The 19260-nt window shown below is 52.3% G+C and overlaps 1 protein-coding gene across 3 annotated transcripts in view; it reads right to left on the minus strand.

Moving 5' to 3' along the window:
* Nucleotides 1–978: 978 nt before the first annotated feature.
* Nucleotides 979–19260, minus strand: part of VSTM2B (V-set and transmembrane domain containing 2B) — a 28417-nt gene continuing 10135 nt past the window's right edge. For all 3 annotated transcript variants that reach the window (XM_032249196.1, XM_032249195.1, XM_032249197.1), the window contains one exon: nucleotides 979–1687. In XM_032249196.1, coding sequence (XP_032105087.1) covers nucleotides 1599–1687 — 89 coding nt within the window. In that variant the 3' untranslated portion in view covers nucleotides 979–1598. The remainder of the gene's footprint in view (nucleotides 1688–19260) is intronic.

The raw sequence follows: 19260 nt of genomic DNA on the forward strand, positions 1-19260 counted from the left end.
TATGCTGACATAACACCCGAAGATCAGTGGGTGAAGCAGCAATGGCGGACTCCTCATGGGGCTGCAAGTCCCAGCGTTGGCCGCAGGGAAGGCTATGTTCATCGCAGTCACTCAGGGACCTAGGCTGGCAGAACACTTGCTGATGTGAACGCTGCGAGTCGTTACTTTAGAAGACAAGTGCTTTGGAGGGCCTCGAAGCAGCAGTCCTGTGCCTTGGACTGGAAGCAATGCGGGTCCCTTCTGTTCTCAGCTCATTCACCAGAGCTGCAGCCCCACCCACCACAGGAGGCCAGGAAGTGCCATCCTGCTGCATGCCTGGCCAGCAGAGAACGGAGGTATTTGGTGAACAACATCAATGACAACCACACTTATTTAAACTGCAGGTGTTGAAATCTGGCTGGATTTTAAACAAATCCATGGGCGCCAGCTATCTAATGAGATGCTGTCACAGAATGAAGTATACATGAGCCCTCACCCAGGGCATGCCAGTTTCCTTAGGACATGTGTAACCTGCCCCAAATCCATGAGTTTCAGATGCTCAAAGCAATCTTCAGATGCACGGGAGGGATTGTGGCAATCCCTACCTCCTCCCCAAATTCCCTCTTCAAACGAGCAGCAAAGTCAACCACAGTAAATGCACCTTGACATACAGTCTCCAAGTGGGCAAATGCATTGCATGATTGATTGAAACCAAATGGGCGAGGAATGGTTCTTGACTTATTTCACGCCTGTTCCTTTCCTTCAGGACCCAGGTTGGGGGCTCGCCTCATTATAGCATTTATGTGGTGCCCTGTCCCTAGGGGAGGCTGGGCAGGTGCTCCCATCTGCTGAGTGTGGTCTCAGCCAGGTGCCCCGGGCTGTCCTCCATGCTGGGTGACACCCTGCCAAAAGTGCAGCTGGCATCAGAACACAGGAGGGGACAGCAGCCAGGCTGCAGCGGGCACCAAGCCTTGACATTCATACATGGCTGTAGAAAGGTTATTTCAAAGTTGTTTTTTATTCAACTGTTCTTCAGCAATATACAATACAGTTTATAAACAAGTGTCTGAACTCGCTTCCAATCTTTATTTAAAAATAAATATTATTGACAGTGAATTTTAATTATGATAAGATGTGTCTTTTTTTAATCAAAATGCCTCAAAAGAAATAATTTAATAAAAAAGAAAAGCCCCCAAAGAAAAAAAGTAAATTAAAAAAAAAATCCTAAACACAATAACCTACTAAAAATATTTCGCTTTGTCAGAAAGGCTTCGACCCCAACATTTGTACATATTATCCTAAAGATAACTGCTCAACAGTTCGTGCAAAATGAAGACTTGGAGGAAAAGCGTGGAAAAGAAAACTACATTGAAGTAGAGAAATCATTGATTCCCACGCAGAAGCATGGGCCAAACTCCAAATTATTTGGAAACTAGATGCATTATTTTAGGTGTTCTACATTTGTGTAACTTCCCCAAAAATATGATTTATTTATTTTCCATGTGGACATTTTCATGCGTCTCTCAGTCTCTCTGTGTCCATTCAGTGGCTGGGTCCTCACCGAGGGCCCCCGGGCAGGTCGTGTATGGCCTCTGAGATGCTCAGGTTGGCCATGTCTGTCAGTGTCCCTCCAGCAGGCGCAGGAACTGATGCAGAGCTAACAGAAGCAGGGACAAGAGTGGGTCTGTGGTGTAGCTACGGCCAGTGCCTGCAGGGGATGAGAAAACAGGCAAGGTTAACGCCTAAGTCACAAGAACCAAGCAACTCACAGCAGATCGGGGACAGTGAGGCTTCCCCAGGCTGGGGCTGCTCGCGCTCAGCACCCAGCTGGAGCCTGGTGCCTGGTGGCTGCCTTGGTTAATGACAAAACATTTTGTTGCTGTGGTTTGTAATTTACAGACCACACGCTTTAAGATCCTAGTGGGATCAGACACAAGTGCCTGGCCTGAAGTGGGGTGTGACAGCTCTAATGTCCAACAAGCCATTACCTTATTTTAATAGAAAGATGATATGGGCTGGGCAGGGTGGCTTACGCCTGTAAGCCACCTTACACTTTGGGAGGCTGAGGCTGGAGGATCACTCGAGTCCAGGAACTCGAGACCGGCCTGGGCAGCATAGTGAGACCCCATTGCAAGAAAAAATAAAAAATTAGCTGGGTGTGGTGACATTCACCTGTAGCACCAGCTACTCAGAAGGCTGGATTGCTTGAGCCCAAGAGTTGGAGGCTGCAAAGAGCTATGATCGTGTCACTGCACTCTAGCCTGGGAAGCAGAATGAGACTCTGTCTCAAAAAAAGAAAAAATAAAAGACAATATGCTTCCTTCTCCCCAGATACCATGCTGCAAAATGTCCTTATCACTTCTGGCCCTGCTTGCCCTCCTCCACCATGAAGGCTACACAATTGCACACAAGTCCATTCCTCAGGCATTCCCGCATCCTCTCCACACCACCACCTAAACCACGCAGCTTTGCACTCCCATGCTCCCTGTCTCCAGCATCCTGATGCTGCTGGGTGAGTCTTTTTTCCACAGCAACCTTGTCTATGCATCCTTTGGGCTACAGTGCGGAGCTGAGAAATTGCAGGTTGGTGGAGGTGAGTGGGCTGGGGTCTTTGAGGAATGACCCCAGCGCTGTCTGGGTCACTCCCAACTGTCTCTCCAATGTGATCATAACCTAGCCCCTGACCTGCCATGGTGGCCGTAACCTCTCTGCCTCACCCTGTTTCACCTGGGCCGCCTGCCTGGCTCCCTGTCAGTCCTTAGGGTCTTCATCTGTTGTAAGGCCTCCCGTGCAACTGGGGAAAGCCCACTCATGAACCCTGGGCTTCTCACCTGGAAAGTGGGATGCTCCCTCCAGGGTTATGAGAGGAGCAAGTGTGGAAGTGCCCTGCATGCTCCTTGGGGCTGCCAACCCCCCGGGGGACGTCACTACTACTTGCTTAGAGTCATCAGCTTGAGTGGTTGCAGTTTCCAGCCAGGTCCTGCTCATCTGCACCATCTGGAAGCCTCTCTCCTCGCGTCTCATGACCCCATTAGCTGGGCTGCAGCCACATGCCTTTGAGGAGGGGTATGGGAAACCCTGCCTGTGTCAATTTTCAGCAGTGCAGAAGGCTGCTTTCACTCTGCCACTGCAGCCAAGACGGCTGGTTCCCTACAGCCTTAATAAACAGAGACTTGAGGCTTTCCTGACAAGGCTGGGTCTGAATGCACAGCTCTCCTCTCTGCAGGTGGGGCACCCTTAGTCCTTCTTATCCAAGGCATTCGCCACTCCTTAATCCTCCCTGCTCTGGCCATAGCTGTCTCTGTCATTGGAGTTCATGTCCTGGACCCCATCATCTTCTTTTTGCAGAAGGAGGAGGTTGCACAAATCATCTGGCCTGAAACTCTGGGATTCCATCAGACCACTGTGGGAAACACAGGCTGTGTTCAAACATCTGAATGCAAAGTGGGTGGTGCTGTCCGAGGGGCAGGTGAATTGTCCACAGACCATTGCTTCTGCACACAGTTCTCGGCCCGGCTGAGAAGCCTTAGGACACCACAACTCCAGGTGTGCAGACATTTCCTCTCTGGATCTTCATGCTTCGGGCAGTCATCCCTCCTGGCCCTCCTGCAGCACAGCTCAGGCTGGTACTCTGCCTCTGGGCCCCTTCAGTGGGAAGAATCGTCCAGCGGTGGTCACTGCAAACACTCCAATCTGCTCTCGTTCCTTGCTCATTTGTGTCATGGATCACTGGGAAGGATGAGGGTTGGATGCGGTGATGGATGAACTGATGGATGCCCAGGTTCCTGGGTAGAATTCACTGAGTTCAGGTGTGTGGAAAGTGGGGATCCAGGCAGAAGAGCAGGGCGCTGCCTCCTGGGTACTTTGCTCACAGCCAGATTGGGCCCATGGGCCTCACAGATCTCCTGGCTCTGATTTATTTTTATTTATTTATTTTTTTCAAATGAAGTTTTGCTCTTGTTGCCTAGGCTGGAGGGCAATGGCGCAATCTCAGCTCACTGAAACCTCAGCCTCCTGAGTAGCTGGGATTACAGGCGTCCGCCACCACGTCTGGCTAATTTTTTGTATTTTTAGTAGAGACAGGGTTTTACTGTGTTGGCCAGGCTGGTCTCGAACTCCTGACCTCAGGTGGTCCACCTGCCTCAGCCTCCCAAAGTGCTGGGATTACAGGCATGAGCTACCACGTCCAGCCTTTTAAGATTATTTTTATTTATTTATTTTTTTTGAGACAGTGTCTCACTCTGTCATCCAGGCTGGAGTGCAGTGGCGTGATCTCAGCTCACTGCAACCTCCACCTCCCAGGTTCAAGTGATTCTCCTGCCTCAGCCTCCTGAGTATATGGGACTACAGGTGCCTGCCACCACCCCTGGCTAATTTTTGTATTTTTAGCAGAGACAGGATTTCACCGTCTTGTCCAGACCTGTCTTAAACTCCTGACCTCAAGTGATCTGCCCACCTAGACCTCCCAAAGTGCTGGGATTACAGGTGTAAGCCACCGGGCCCAGCCCCTAGCTCTGATCTTTATGCTTCTGCAAATTCTGACGTGAAGGCAGGTGCAGGTGAGCCAGAAACAATCCGAATGAGGTGATTAAAGGTGGATGCACCTGTGCATGGAGCGGCAGAGCCTCGGGGTACGCAGCGGCAGGGAACATGGCCAACTGGAGGGTGAGTCTGGCAAAGTAAACCTTGCCTGGTGCCCCATGGGACTGTTGGCTTGGAGATTTCAGGAGCCATTTAAAATTGCCTGTAAGTACTCCCAGCTAGTCATTGGCGCTCTCACAGTCTCACCTACTCATGTTTAAAAGGTTTAAAATTGCGAGGTTTTCAAAACACCGTTGATTGAAATAACCAGCCTGCCACTCTGTGCTGGGCCAGGGTGGAGGCTGCAGTGGCAGCAGGCTGCAGTGTTGGCTCCTGGAGGCTGACGCCTGGGAAGGGTTCAGCCAGGGTCTGCTGTGTCCCTGCTGGTGCATGTCTGCACAGTAGCCAGGGTTTGGCAAAGGACATGATCTTGTTCCTTTTTATGGCTGCATTGTATTCCATGGTGTGTATGCGCCACATTTTCGTTATCCATGCTATAATTGATGGGCATTTGGGTTGGCTCCATGTCTTTGCTATTGTGAACAGTGCTGCAGTGAACTCATGTGTGCATGTATCTTTATAATAGAATGGTTTATATTCCTTTGGGTAAATACCCAGTAAAGGGATTGCTGGGTCAAATGATATTTCTGGTTCTAGGACTTTGAGGAATCACCACACTGTCTTCCACAATGGTTGAACTCATTTCCATTCCCGCTGACACTGTAAAAGCGTTCCTATTTCCCCACAGCCTTGCCAGCATCTGTTGTTTCTTGACTTTTTAATAATCACCATTCTGACTGGAGTGAGATGGTATCTCATTGTGGTTTTGATTTGCATTCTCTAAGGATCAGTGATGTTGAGCTTTTTAAAAAAATGTTTGTTGGCCGAATAAATGTTTTCTTTTGAGAAGTGTCTTTTCATGTCCTTTGCCCACTCAGTTGCCGGTGCAGGATTCCTCAACCACTTATTCTGACACATCCCTGGATTTTTGGCTAAAGAAGGACCTAGGATTTGCAACCTTTTACTACGTAATTCATCAGACATATAAACACTCTAGCTTTCCCAAATGAATCGGGGCAGACCAAGGAAGACTGGCTTCCAGGCTGGCCCTGAGTCAGTGGGGTTTGTACATCAGCAATGGTTCAGAACTCAGGAGTCCTGCAGCCCTGTGTTCACCCCCTCCCCAGGTGTCCACCCCCGCCTTTTCCAAATGTGACACAAGACGCACAGAGGTGAAGGAGGTTGCCCAGGGTCACACTGTCTTTCCCACTGTCTAGCACTTGGCCTCTGCTGTCCATTGCTGTTCAGAATGACAGGTCCTAGCCCACACTGACCCTACAAGGCAGGGTCCAGAGGGTGCGTTTGGCTCAGCTGAGGTAGGATCTCTTTCCTATCCCTGTAGCCTTTTTTTTTTTTTTAACAGGATGTGGAGACATTCCACACTGTTCCTGGGGGCTGTGTGCTGAGCGGGCGGGCTGGCATGCAGGCTGATGCATTGATTGGATGCTAATGGTTCTTTATCTATTCCCTCCTTTCCTAAGGAGTACCAGAAATAGCTTTGGAGCATGTGGAAGTTTATCTGTCATGATTAAGCTGTAGAATCAGGCTGCTTGCGAGGTGAGGGAAGCCCTCCGATGGAACAGTAGCTGATTCATTCCTTCTATTAAGCAAGTATCATCATTTTGCTGATCATTCTTGAAGGAATCGAAGCTTCTTTGGCTCAAGATTAAGATATCAATTAAGGTATTAATTTTTAATCATTCAGATAGTGAGCAGCATAAGATATGCTGGAGTCATTTGAAAGAACCCTCCAAGAACACAACAGGCATTTCCACTTCCCCTGCCCCCCCCACCCCCCCACAAGCACACTGAAGGTGCCAGCCCAGCAGCTTCTGTCTGGGAAATGCCTCATTTCCATTTATCAAACAAAAGCAGAATTCCAAATCCCTGCCAGAAAGCAATATGGCAGCTCTCAGGCCATTTCATGCCTTGTGATAAAAGTAAAGGTGAAGGTTCCTCCAGGCTATTCTCTGTGACCCAAGCTCTGCCCAAGCCTGTGAGCTAGCTTCCTGGAGAGTAGGGAGAAGGGCTGGTCATCCCCAGATTGGCTGGGACTTCCACAGGCATGGAGTATCTGGTCTGTGCTATGGAATGGAGTGGAGAGGGGGCCGCTCCTACCCTGTGGGCATCGGGATCACAGTGGGGGACTCCCAGCTTACCAGCCTGCACGGCTAGCCAGGGCAGCCACTGCCCTCTCTCCACTGCCCATGTTTCTAGAATTATGGATGGCTTCCCGGTCTGCCTTTGGGGTAATACAGGCCCCTGCTGTGGTCTGTGGCACTTGTCGTGTGGCTGTGGCTGTGGCTTAGAAGGGAATTGCAGCTCTCTTCACCAGGGCTGAGGAGCCTCTGGGCCTGGCCAGCTCCCTGGCCCCTGCAAACCTTCTGGTGGCCTGGGAGCTGCAGCTAGCGTCAGGGGTTTGCAAACAGTGCTGTTTTTTGTTTGTTTGTTCGTTTTGTTTTGTTCTGAGGGTTGTGAAGAGTAAGTAAAATGAAGACACATTTGAGGACTGGATCTACATACAAAAATGGACAACAGGCTGGGCGTGGTGGCTCACGCCTGTAATCCCAGCATTTTGGAAGGCCGAAGCGGGCAGATCATTTGAGGTCAGGAGTTAGAGACCAGCTTGACCAACATAGCGAAACCCAGTCTCTACTAAAAATACAAAAATTTAGCCAAGGATGGTGGCAGGTGCCTGTAGTCCCAGCTACTTGGGAGGCTGAGGTGGGAGAATCGCTTGAACCCAGGAGGCGGAGGTTGCAGTGAGCTGAGATTGTGCCACCACACTCCAGGTTGGGTGATAGAGCGAGACTCTGTCTCAAAAAAAAAAGGTGGAAAACAGGCTGGTCTGGCTCTTGCAGCCTGGCTAAGTGGAGGCTCATTCTGTAGGCTGACGCTGTAATGCTTCTCCTATCTGTCACGTGCTCTCTCCAGTATTGCACAGAATATTCCCACGTTGAGTACAGGCAGCCACTGGAGAAGAGCTGGTTCAAGGGGAGACAGTGTCATCTTCAGACAAAGTTGTTCCAACAGTAAGCCTGGATATTCTATCACGAGGACAACCACGCAGGTCTCAAGGACGGCCCCTCCTCTGTGTCAAGCAGATCAAGGCCATTGGAGTCTGTTCTGCAGTTTGTGCTGTCATAGCACGTGCATTGATTGACAGGGTCTCATTCTGTCACTCAGGCTGGAGTATACAGTGGTGCAATCATAGTTCAGTGCAGCCTCCAACTCCCAGGCTCAGGTGATCCTCCTGCCTCAGTGTCCTGAGTAGCTGGGACTGCAGGCACAGGCCACCATGTCCAGATAATTTAAATTTTTTTTGTAGTAATGGAATCTTGCTATGTTGCCCTGGCTGCTCTTAAACTCAGATGATCCTCCCGCCTTGGCCTCCCGAAGTGTTGGGATTATAGGTGAGAACCACCACACCTGGCTTATAACAGATCTTTAGTCAGAGCAAGGGCTTCTTGGCTGGAAAGGTTAGAGAGCCAAGCCTAGGGTCCTGGATGGGGGCCCCTCAGCTCTGATGTTCAAGTCTATTTCTAGTCTCTTTTGCTGTTGTCTGAGAGTGAAATAAGACAGCTGCCCTCAAGGGGCAATAGTGGCCTTGATGGGCTGGACTTGAGCATCCATTTAGCCATGAGGACACTGGCCTATCTGCCTGGGGCAGCTGGGAGCAGACCTGCTCTTCCCTATTCCCCATCACCTGCGCTGGGACCCGCTCAGGAGTGCAGCAGAAGGCCACTCCCCAGCTGAAGGAGGAGGCGCTGTTTCTGAACTTCCTAGGGCCAGAGTACAACGAGTGTCTTCTGGGTTTCAGGGGCTTGTGGAGTGACAGCAGGAGAGGGCTCTAGTAGCCATCCTGGCTACCAGTCAAACCCCATCCTTTTCCCTGTGGGGAGACATACATGGTACAGATGCCAAAGCCAGGGTCAGGGCCAGCATTGGGGCAGCACCAGGGGTCTCCTGGGCAGTGTCAGGGGTCTCCTGGGGCAGCGCTGGGGGTCTCCTGGGCAGCAATGGGGCAGCATCAGAGGTCTCCTGGGCAGCATTGGGGCAGCGTCAGGGGTCTCCTGGGGCAGTGTTGGGGGTCTCCTGGGCAGCAATGGAGCAGCGTCAGGGGTCTCCTGGGCAGCACTGAGGCAGCACTGGGGGTCTCCTGGGCAGGACTGGGGCAGCGCTGGGGGTCTCCTGGGCAGCAGTGGGGGTCTCCTGGGCAGCATTGGGGGACTCTTGGGCAGCACTGGGGCAGCGTCAGGGGTCTCCTGGGCAGCACTGGGGCAGTGTCGGGGGTCTCCTGAGGCAGGATTAGGGCAGCGTCAGGGGTCTTATGGGGCAGGATTGGGGCCAGCATCAGGGGTATCTTGGGGCAGTATTGGGTCTCTCCTGGGGCAGTGTGGGAGCAGCATTAGGGGAAGCGTCAGGCTTTCCTGGAGCAGCATGGGGGCAGCACTGGGGGCAACGTCGGGGCTCCCCTAGGAAATGGGCTTTCACTCTTCTACTCTACTTCCCTACCTGCCCCACTCCCTGATTTCCTGGTTACAAAACGCTGTCTTCTACAGAGCCCAAGGACAAGGTAAAGGAACAAAGTGGCCACTTGATGGCTCTGTCTGCTTTGCAGAAGGGTCTAGTTTGGTACACACAATCTTACAAATTGTAAATTATAATCTGGCATGTAAAAGTTGGGAGACTTCTATGTAAAAGCAGAGACTCGGCTATTTCCTAGAAAGGCCCCAGAACCGGTAACCCCGGGCCTGCTTTTCCACCAAGCTACAGGATGCTGGGGTGGGCACAGGGCTGGCTGCTCTTCCCAGCAGAAATCCTTCCCCTCATCCCTCCCTGTTAGCCCCCAGCCTGGGCCTGGGGTGAGCTGCCAGTCCTGCTCCTGCCACCTGCGTGGTTGGGCCCCTTTTGCTCAGCCAAACTAGTCCTTCGTGGGTGCCTAAATTCACACTCTACGTGCCTGCCCTGGTGAAGGACCCAGGAGGCCTGGCTTGCATCCTATCTCTGTCTATACCCAGTTGTGTGGCCAGGCACACCCGTTCCTTCATGTGGAGGGGTGCTGGACCTCTTAGCTCCCACATTCCCAGCTTCCGATGGGGCCCCTGAGCTTCCCGCCCTGGGAGCATCTGGCGGGATCTCCTAGGTCCTGCTGCGAGCCTGGCTCCTGGCTCTCCCCTGGTCGCACCGCTGGCCCAGCCCGCTGCAGGGTGAGAACCTGCACCTTGCAAGGAGGCTGCCTCCCTTGTTGATTTTTTAATGAAAGACTCTTCACGGATATTTATTCAAAGGGAGTCAGCAAGGAATAAGTGAGCATTAATGGAGTTTGGGTAGAAATAGTTTCTGCCATGAAATGAATGTGTTCTGTAACTGGGCAGAAGTGAGGGGCTACCGATGCAGTTGGGCTTTAAAGGAAATCGAGATATTCTGAAGAAAAGTCAAGTGTGGGGTGCGGACCTGCCAGAGCAGACGAGATGTGCGCCCATCCTCCTGCCCTGCCCCTCGCTCCCAGGCCCTGGAGGTCAGCTGTGCTCCTGGGGGTGACGTCAGATCCCCCAGGGATGATGCCCAGATGGCAGGCTCCGTGTCCAGGCTGTGGAAGGAGCCTGAGCATTCCTGGGTGAACGGGGCCGGACTGCCCGTCCCCCGCCTGTTGTCGCTGTTCCCTGCTGTGCCCTCTCCTGCCGCAGTCTGAGTTCAGGCCTCCGCCATGCCCAGGGACAGCAGTGGCCTCTAAAGCATTCTCTTGCCTTCATCACCACTTGTGTCCCACTCTGTCCTTCCGATGCACCTGGACACTCTTCCTGAGGTGCAGAACCTTTGATAACGGCCCTCTGCCCACAGGAGAAGGAGCCACTGCCTGGGCGCCACAGTTGGGGTTTCTTCATAACCCTTATCCCCGCACTTCACTCTGGCTATTCCCCTGCTGCAGCCGTGCTCTGGTTCCCTGCAAGCATCCTGAGGCCGACTCCGTAGAATGACTACCCCCTACTTTTCCTTTGTCTAGATGCCACCTCCTCCAGGCAGCCCTCCCTGAGCACCCAGACACAGAGGGCTTGGCACAAATGTCCATGCTGTTTGTTCAGGTGCCCCTTGCCTCTGCCTTCTTATCTTTCGCTACCCCATAAGTGCCTTCCTCACACGTCCTACCTCTCTAGTCATGGGGGATGCCCATGCACCAGAGCTGGCCTAGGGCCTCCCTCTCTCCTCAGCCTCCAGCAGTGCCCCACCCGCAGCCAGGACGTGGCAATCGTCTGGTGTTGCAACTGAGGACCTCCAGCAGGGAGCAGACCAGTCAGGCAGACAGAACTCAGCACCTTTAGGGTAATGAGGCAAAGATTCCCAGCAATCAGGGCCAGATACTGCAGCAAGTATGTGATCTACGTTAAAGTCAATCCTTATGACGGCAGGAGTTACTTTCATCCCTATTTTATAGTTGGGGAAACTGAGGTCCAGGGAGGTGAAGTGATTTGTCCAAGGCCTGGAGTTTCCATAAGAAACAAAACACCCCATTGAATTTGAATTTCAGAAAAACAATGGAGACTTTTCAGTCCAAGTATGTCCCAAATATTGCATGGATCATACTTATATTAAGATGGTACTGGTGGTTTATCTGCAATTCAAATTTAACGGGGGGTCCCACATTTTTATTTGCTGAATCTGGCAAACCAACCAAGGCCACACTGAGATAAACAGCGGGGCGGGGGCTCACACCCCCAGTGGGGTGTGGATGGCAGGGACCAGGCCAGTCAAGCAGAGAGAACCCAGCAACTTTAGGCCTAAAGAGCCGGAAGTCTCCTTTCCCCAGATGCCTCAGCCCGACCCCGGTCCCCGGCTACTTGCAAGGGAAGGAGAATGGGGATGAGATTTTTCCCTGAATGTTAATATTCCTGGCAGCTTTTTAATGTGACCAACTTTGTCGTCACCTCCTCTCCAGTTTCATCTCTCTTTTGAAATAACATCTTGCCCCAAAGGCCCTTTAATGATGTCACTTAATGTGAATGGCAAACCGGCCTTTTTTCTGAGGTCCGGCAGCTGCTGTCAGAGGGTGCCACAGGTGGGCCTCACCACAGTGGGCACCGGGGGGCTCCCCAGGCGGGGAAGGCAAGACTGCCTCCCTCAGTGGGGAACCCATTCCTCACTTGGGGGACCCCTTGCTCCATCTGGATTGCTAACCTTCGAGGCTGTGGGCTGCTAACCGGCACGCAGTTCTCAGTGCCAGCCACTGCACTCCGCCCCGCAAGACAATTTTCCCCTTTATCCCTCTCAGTGGCCTTAGGAGGTAGAATCCACTTTCCCTTTTCATAGGTGAGGTCCAGAGAGGTTGAGTGACTTGCCTAAGGTCACACAGTGGGTACATGGTAGAAAATTACCTCCAGTGACTCCCTCGTACCTATAAATGAGTCTAGGTTCCTTAGCCAGCTGGAAGCTTTTTCACTCAGTGGCCAGTGCCGCCTTGCCTGTCTTCACACTCTTTTGAGGGCCTTAAGCTCCAGGTAAACGGGGCTCCTGCACTGAGGGCTGCCTGCTCTCAGGCTATCCTGCCTCCAGGCCTTTGCTCAGTCTGTTTCTGGGATGTCTAAGAAAGACTTTCATTCATTCATTCATTCAACAAACGTTTTGTGAGCTTCTCAGGGTACAGGCGGCGTGCTGGCTGATGAGGACATATGCAGTTGAGTCAGCCATGATGTCCACTCTCTAGGGCACACCCTATAGCAGGGGACAGGAGTCAGATGGTAACATGCTCTGGCCATCCACATACAGCCCTGAAAAAATGGAGCTTGGCTTGGAGCCTGTAGGACAAAGGGAACCTCAGGTCTGGGTCAGGCCGGATGTCTGAGGGAGACCCATGGTCTCAGGAGGATGAAGATGAGTGAATGGGAGGTCCCCAGGGTCGGCACGATGGCACTGTGGGGCAGACTAGGGCGCTGGGAGAGGGGGTAGCCAGGTGAGAAGAGTTAGGTCTACAACCTGAGACAGGGACTCCTGGGAACTTGAGGAGCAACAGGAATTTGTGATCTGCATTTGAAAAGAGCACTCCCGGGTTCAAGCGATTCTCTTGCTTCAGTCTCCTAAGTAGCTGGGATTACAGGCATGCGCCACCATGCCCAGCTAATTTTTGTACTTTTAGTAGAGATGGAGTTTCTCCATGTTGGCCATGCTGGGCTCGAACTCCTGTCCTCAGGTGATCAACCTGCCCTGGCCCCACAAAGTGTTGGTATTGCAGGCCTGAGCCACTGCCACCAGCCCAGAGTGCTCTTGGGCACAGTGTGGGAATCACTCACCCTAGGCTCTCTAAGATCCCCTTCCAGAGCCAAAACTCTGGGACCTGTGAATGCTGGAGCGCTGGTGTGTCCATTACGCAGATGGCAGAGCTGGGGGACCTGTCCGTATTTTGAATGAGTGGAGCCTGCCCCTCCTTGAAGTCCCCTCTACTAGCCCCAGTCCCCTCTACTAGCCCCATTTAAATCCCAGTTGTCTGGGGGTATCTCACCTCCCCACTACTGTCTTCCCACCCTTGAAGGCAGGGTGTGTCTTGGATCTCCTGGGTCAGGCAAATAGTGGGTAGTCAATTAATGCCTGCCCAAGAAGGCTGCTCACTCTGCGGGTCCGGGCTTCAGCTCCTTGTCCTGTGCACTGGAACTGGGCCCGGCCATGCAAAGGCAGGGACGGTGGAGCATGGCCTGAGGTCAGGGAGGAGGCTGCAGGTTCCTCCTGCCAGCTCACACAGGATGTAACATCACTTCTTTTCCATTACAACCGGCCCTTGGGTGCCGCCTCAGTGACACTGGATAGTTCTTTCTGTTTCACAGTGAGGACTTTTCTTTAGAAACACAATTTAACTGAAAAGATTAACACATTTTAATTGCCCAGGGATAGTGCTCTGAAAATTCTATAACATGTGCTCATTAAATGAAATTAGCACAGAGGAGCTGCCCGGGATATGTCACGCATTAAAATACGACTCTTTAGAATAGAACGTATTATGAATTATTGCCTTGCGTATTTTCATTACATTAGTCTTTACGGTGAATACAGTTATTCATCTGCCCACCTGGAGATGGGTTTTTTTAAATGCCTGAAAAAAACATTAATTTGTACATGGACAAGAATCAGCAAATCTGGTCCAAGCTGCATTCACCAGAGTACCCAGTGCCTAGCAGAGGGAGGAGGTCCGCTGCCCCATCCCTGGAGGCTGAGGGGTTAGGGAAGCTGGAAGGAGGTTGGGGTTGGCTGTGTCCACTCACTCTGCCCATCCCTTCTGTGATCCGTGGCCTAGCGACTGCAGACAGAACCATGGAATGGCATGGAGTTCTGGGCCCTACCACCACCTGGAGCCTTTTTTCCTATGGCCTCCTTCCTGGAAGACACGGCTTGAGTTTGCAGTGTTCAGTTGCTGGAAACTCCAACCTTAGATATACCTGCAACCCCAATCCCACCCATCCTGCAAGGCTCAACTTGTATCCCAAATCTACCCATCTTTCCATCCACATTTTACCTACTTATCCAGTTCTCCTTCTTTCTACTCTCCATTCACCCATCTACCCACTCACATCTCCTTTCTACCCATACTTCTTTCCACCCAGCTATTTATTTTTCCAGCCATTCTCAATCCACTCTCCTATCTATCCATCCATCTGTCCATTTGTTCTCCCATCCATCCACCCATCTACCCATCCACTCATCATCCCTCTACCCATCCATTCATTCTCCTTTCCATCCACCCATTGCCTACCCATTCATTCTCCCATCCATTCATCCACCCATCTACCCATCCACTCATCATCCCTCTACCCATCCATTCACTCTCCCTTCTGTCCACCCATCTAACCATCCACTCATCATCCTTCTACCCACCCATTCATTCTCCCATTCGTCCACCCATCTACCCATCCACTCATCATCCTTCTACTCATGCTGTGACTCTCCCATCCACCCCCCCATCTACCCATCCACTCATCATCCTTCTACCCACCCATTCATTCTCCCATTCATCCACCCATCTACCCATCAGCCAGGTGTTGACTGCAGGACAGGGAAGAAACTGCTGGAAGCCCCGAAGCAGCAGCAAGACATATTCGGGTGCTCAGAATGAAAGAAACTCCTTTGTCTGTAGGGTCAGGAAGCCTTCTCTCAACTACCAGCCCACCCAGGCTCCACCTTTCTGAGTTCTTCCCAACTACTAGTCCATGTTGGCAGCCCACTCTTTCTGAGGCCCTCTTGTGCCTCAGCTGAGCTTGAGTTCACCCTGCATGGCCACCGTAACTAGACCACGAGCTCCTCCCTCAGGTAGGGGCTACGTCTGCCTGATGCGCTGGGTAGCCCCTGCCCCTTGGCTGGGCCATACCAGACACAGTGGACCAGGAACCCCCACCCCCACTCAGACCAAGCCTGCTGTGATGTCAGCTCCCCCTTCCATGGGTTTATTAAAGATCCTTCCCTGGGCCAAGTGGCATTTGTATGAGAATCAATTATAATAAAAGTCACTGTAAGGGGACTGACATTGCAGCTGGGCTTTCCTGGCTTAAAGAAAACCGTGCCTTCCTCCCTGAGAGCAGCTGATGGGCAGCAGGCCAGGGTTAGCAGAGGGAGGGCTCTCCGTCTCTAGAGCTCTCCAATTACAGGTGGGTGGACCTCCAGCAGGAGGAGTCTGCAGTGGGCTGTCTGTGCTGTGCAGGAGGCAGGCTCACGTGGGTGTGAGGGGTGGAGGCGGGCACCTGGCCTGGCCTGCAGCCTGCTCGCACTCCCAGCACATCCCGGAGGTGGCATTTCTGTCCTGCTTTCTTCTCACTAGCCTGGGTGCCAAGTGGCAACTTTATTGGCAATCATTGGGCACAGTGAGCCACAGCAAGGGAAGATGGGTGGGTGTGAACATGAAAAGCAAAATGCAGGAACACACGTAGAAGCAGCACATGTCCTGAGACTATAACGGTGGCCTGAGCCCCGTCACCCCACAGGCCCATCCCTGTGGGGCACTCCCTGACACAGGCAGCGCTCCCTGTCTCTCTCACTCTATCTTTGTAAAGGCCCCAGTGACAGGGACTCCAGGCACTTCCTCTCAGCCTAGACGTACCCCAGGAGTCTCTCTGGCTATATGACACGGTGAGACAGCTTTCTCCCGGCTTCTCCCATGGAGACACAGCTGTCCAGTGCTCCAAACACCAGGCTCTCCTCTCAGCTCTTCCTTGCCAGCCAAAAGGCCCTAGCCCTTCCCGTCACAATGCCCCCCTCACTGGCAGAGGCCTATATGACAAAGAAGCAAGACCAGGCATGACACAATGCAGCTTTCCTCAGGAGCCCCGTTGGCACAGCCAGGCCATGCGAAACCAAGATGAAGCTGTCCTTGTTCACCAAGGAGCTCCTGACTCATGGCGAACAGTCCCAGCCAGGCTAGGATGAGGACGTGGCACCATCCCCATTTTTCCACCTTCCTTCCCCCCTCCAAATGGCACAGCCAGAGAATGTACAAAAATAGCAACTCTTTGGGCCATTTGCAGTCTCATGGCCCTTTCTCTTCCTGAGCTCCATCAGCCCCATCACTGGGACGGTGTGCATGCTTGTCGCCTCCAATCTTGTGTTAAAAGGTGATCCCCGGCGTTGGAGGTGGGGCCTGGTGGGAGGTAACTGGGTCATGGGAGTGGATCCCCCACAAATGTCCTGGTAAGGAGCTAATGGGCGAGTTCCTACTCTATTAGCTCCCATGAGAGCTGACTGTTTAAAGAGCCTGGCACTTTCTCCCTCTCTCTCTTGCTTCCTCTCCCACCACCTGACACAGCTACTCCCCTGCCTTGAGTAAAAGCTCCTGAAGCCTCCCCAGAAGCCAAGTAGATGTCGGTGCCTTGCTTGTACAGCCTGCAGAACTGGGAGTCAAATAAACCTCTTTTCTCTGTAAATTACCAGCCTCAGGTACTCCCTGATAGCCATGCAGAATGGATGAATACAATCGCCATTAGCTCTGTCATGCTCGAGGCATGTGCAGGAGGCAGGGCGGTCTCACGATCAGAGCATCCGTCCAGCTCAGTAAGCAATCTGGATGGTTAACGCCATTCCCATGAATAACGCTGGTTAGCAAAGCCGGCATCCACTGATGCTGGGCCCTGTGCTAAGCTAGCATCTTTCCATGGATTATCCCCCGATCCTGCCAGCTGCTCTCTGGCATGGGAATTGGTGTCGTGTTGATGGTAACGGATGACGGAACTCGCACACGGGGAGTGGGAAGTGATGGTCTCAGGATTCCAGTCAAGCGGTTGGATGTACCCGGAAAACGGAAGTATAATACTTAGGGTATGAAGGGTGAGAGGGAGAAGCCCACACTTGACTTCTGCAGGGCCAGAGCCCTATAAAGGCCCAGAAGCGGGGCAAATTTGTTGGTATTCAAACCCTGGCTTACCTGTGAGCCAGCCAGCTGAACAGGGAGGAATATTTGAAATGTCGGGAAAGAATGCAATGGTTGGAAGTAGTGGTGAGGGTAACCTCCTCCAGAACCATGCTCAGCCTCCCTTGGGTGACGCTTAGGTTCTCCCACTAGTGTTGGCAGCTCTGGGGAGGGCTGACCTGCCTACGTCATTTTCCTGGTCTCAGTCTCTAACAGGCATTGGATGCTCAGCTGGGACTCTTAAGGGGTGCCCTGTCCCCCTCAGCAGCCCTTCTGGGAAGCTGGTTAGTTCTGAGCTGGACCGAACAGGGCCTAGGGGTGTGGGAGAGTAGGTGGCTGGGGAGGGTGGGGGGAAAAGCTTCCGAAATGTCCCCTTTGGCTCCTGATGTCATGCCAACCCCAGGACCCCTCAACATTCCTCTCGAACTGAAAAAGCCAGAGCCAACTGAAGCCAGTCCAAAGTAGCTTTGATATTTCAGCCTGGAGAGCAGTAACGACAGAACAGAACAACCAATAACTTCCAGAAACAGGACTGCTGGCAGGGACAGGCTTCACACCAGGTCTGTCTCTCAAGGGGCGTCCCGTGAAGGATGCAGGCAGAAGGGGCTGGGCTATGCTCCCACTTTGCAGCCACTAGGGGTGCTGCTATCTGCAAGCAGCACCCCCCAGCCACCTCCATGGCTGGCTGCTCAACAGCAGCTACACCCTAACCCCCAGGAGGCCAGATTGGATCCTGCATCTTGGTATTTAGAGCACATCTTCCCTGAGGGCACCAAAGCCACTGACAAGCAGGCTAATTCCCCAGAAGCACCACCGTGGGGAAGGAGGTGTGTCATCCTTCATCAGGCATAGGCAGGAATCAGGAGTTACGGGGCTGAGCCTGTTGTCTTTCCATCTCAAACTTCCCTGCAGCCCTTACATAAGGCAAAGTGAAACTTCTCATTGCTCTGGATACACGTTTCCAAGAGATGCCTGGTGATAGCAAAGCACAGGGGAATAAAAAAGATAATGCTTTTATTTTTCTCCTATGCTGCAAAAATGCCTTAAAACCATGCTGGCATCTCCCAGAAAGCTCAGGGGTTTAGACCACAGCCAAGGCCTTGCTCTGTCTACACAGAGCAGAACTAATCAATATCATATTACAAAAGCACTTGACCTTGTTTACCCCCACGGATGCTTGGGGAATCCTTAATATTCAGAGCTTGAAGGATATGCACCTGGCGTGTTTAATGAGCAGTTCCTTGTTGGGTGTTTGGCTCCCAGTGACACTTAGCAAGGCTGGCTCCTAGCTCTTTTCTGCCACTCCAGCTGGGGAGAGAGTCTGGGCTTTGCCTATGAGAAAAGAGAGGCTGTATCTTCTGGGGGATGGACTGAGGCAGGAGGCATTAGGGAGAACTGCAGGAAGGAGTGTGGCACATAATAAGTGCTCAGTAAAATGCAAATATTATTTATCATTATTGTAATCCAAGAGCAGCTGTTTTATCTTGAATTTAGGGTCTTGCTGATGCTGAGAGGACGGCTGCCCAGTGAGCTGACTGATATACAAAGGCCATTCCATTTGGTGTGACTTTCTCCATCCTTGGGAGGAGAGGAGGGCATTTGAAAGCTTTCCCAGGTCTGACCTAAGATGGGAGGACTTCAGCCCTAGGTGCTTTTTTCAAGCCGGAAGTCACACACCACCTACAGGAAGCCTCTCCTGATTGCCCCAGCTGGATTAGTGCTGACACAGCACAGACTGCTTTGTCCTGGAATTGCCTGGGTGCCCTGGCTCCTCTAAGGTTGGGTCCATGCTGCCACCCCTCATGGCAAGTATGGGGCTGGGCCCAGCAGGCTCCCAGTGACTGGCTGCTGGGGGAGAGGATGCCATGTCAGGATAATGGTGTCAGATTGCTGCTGTCAGGGATGATGCAGGCATCGCTTGCCAGCTGTGAGGCTTAGCTATTTCCTTTATGAAATCCTTTAATTTTCTCTTTCAGGATGCTCAAAAAGCCTCACCCTCTCTTCTTTGGGACATCTCTTGCCAGATTCATTTTCTTCTTAATTATAATTCTCATGTCACATCAGAGCTTGGAGGAAGAATGGATTATTCATTTAAGGTGAGGGCCCTTGGGTCCTCGTGGGTCCGGGGAGATGGGTAGACCAGGCGGCCGCCTCCATGGCCTGCTCAGGGGACACAGGTCGGGGTTCTGCTGGTGACTCTGCTGCATCATGATTCTCCTGGGTCACGTGGGCGCCATCCCTCCAGCTTTATCATCACCAGGGCG

This window comes from Sapajus apella, unplaced genomic scaffold (genome assembly GCF_009761245.1).
Source record: "Sapajus apella isolate SASKATOON/1434 unplaced genomic scaffold, GSC_monkey_1.0 scaffold68, whole genome shotgun sequence".
Classification (NCBI taxonomy): domain Eukaryota; kingdom Metazoa; phylum Chordata; class Mammalia; order Primates; family Cebidae; genus Sapajus; species Sapajus apella.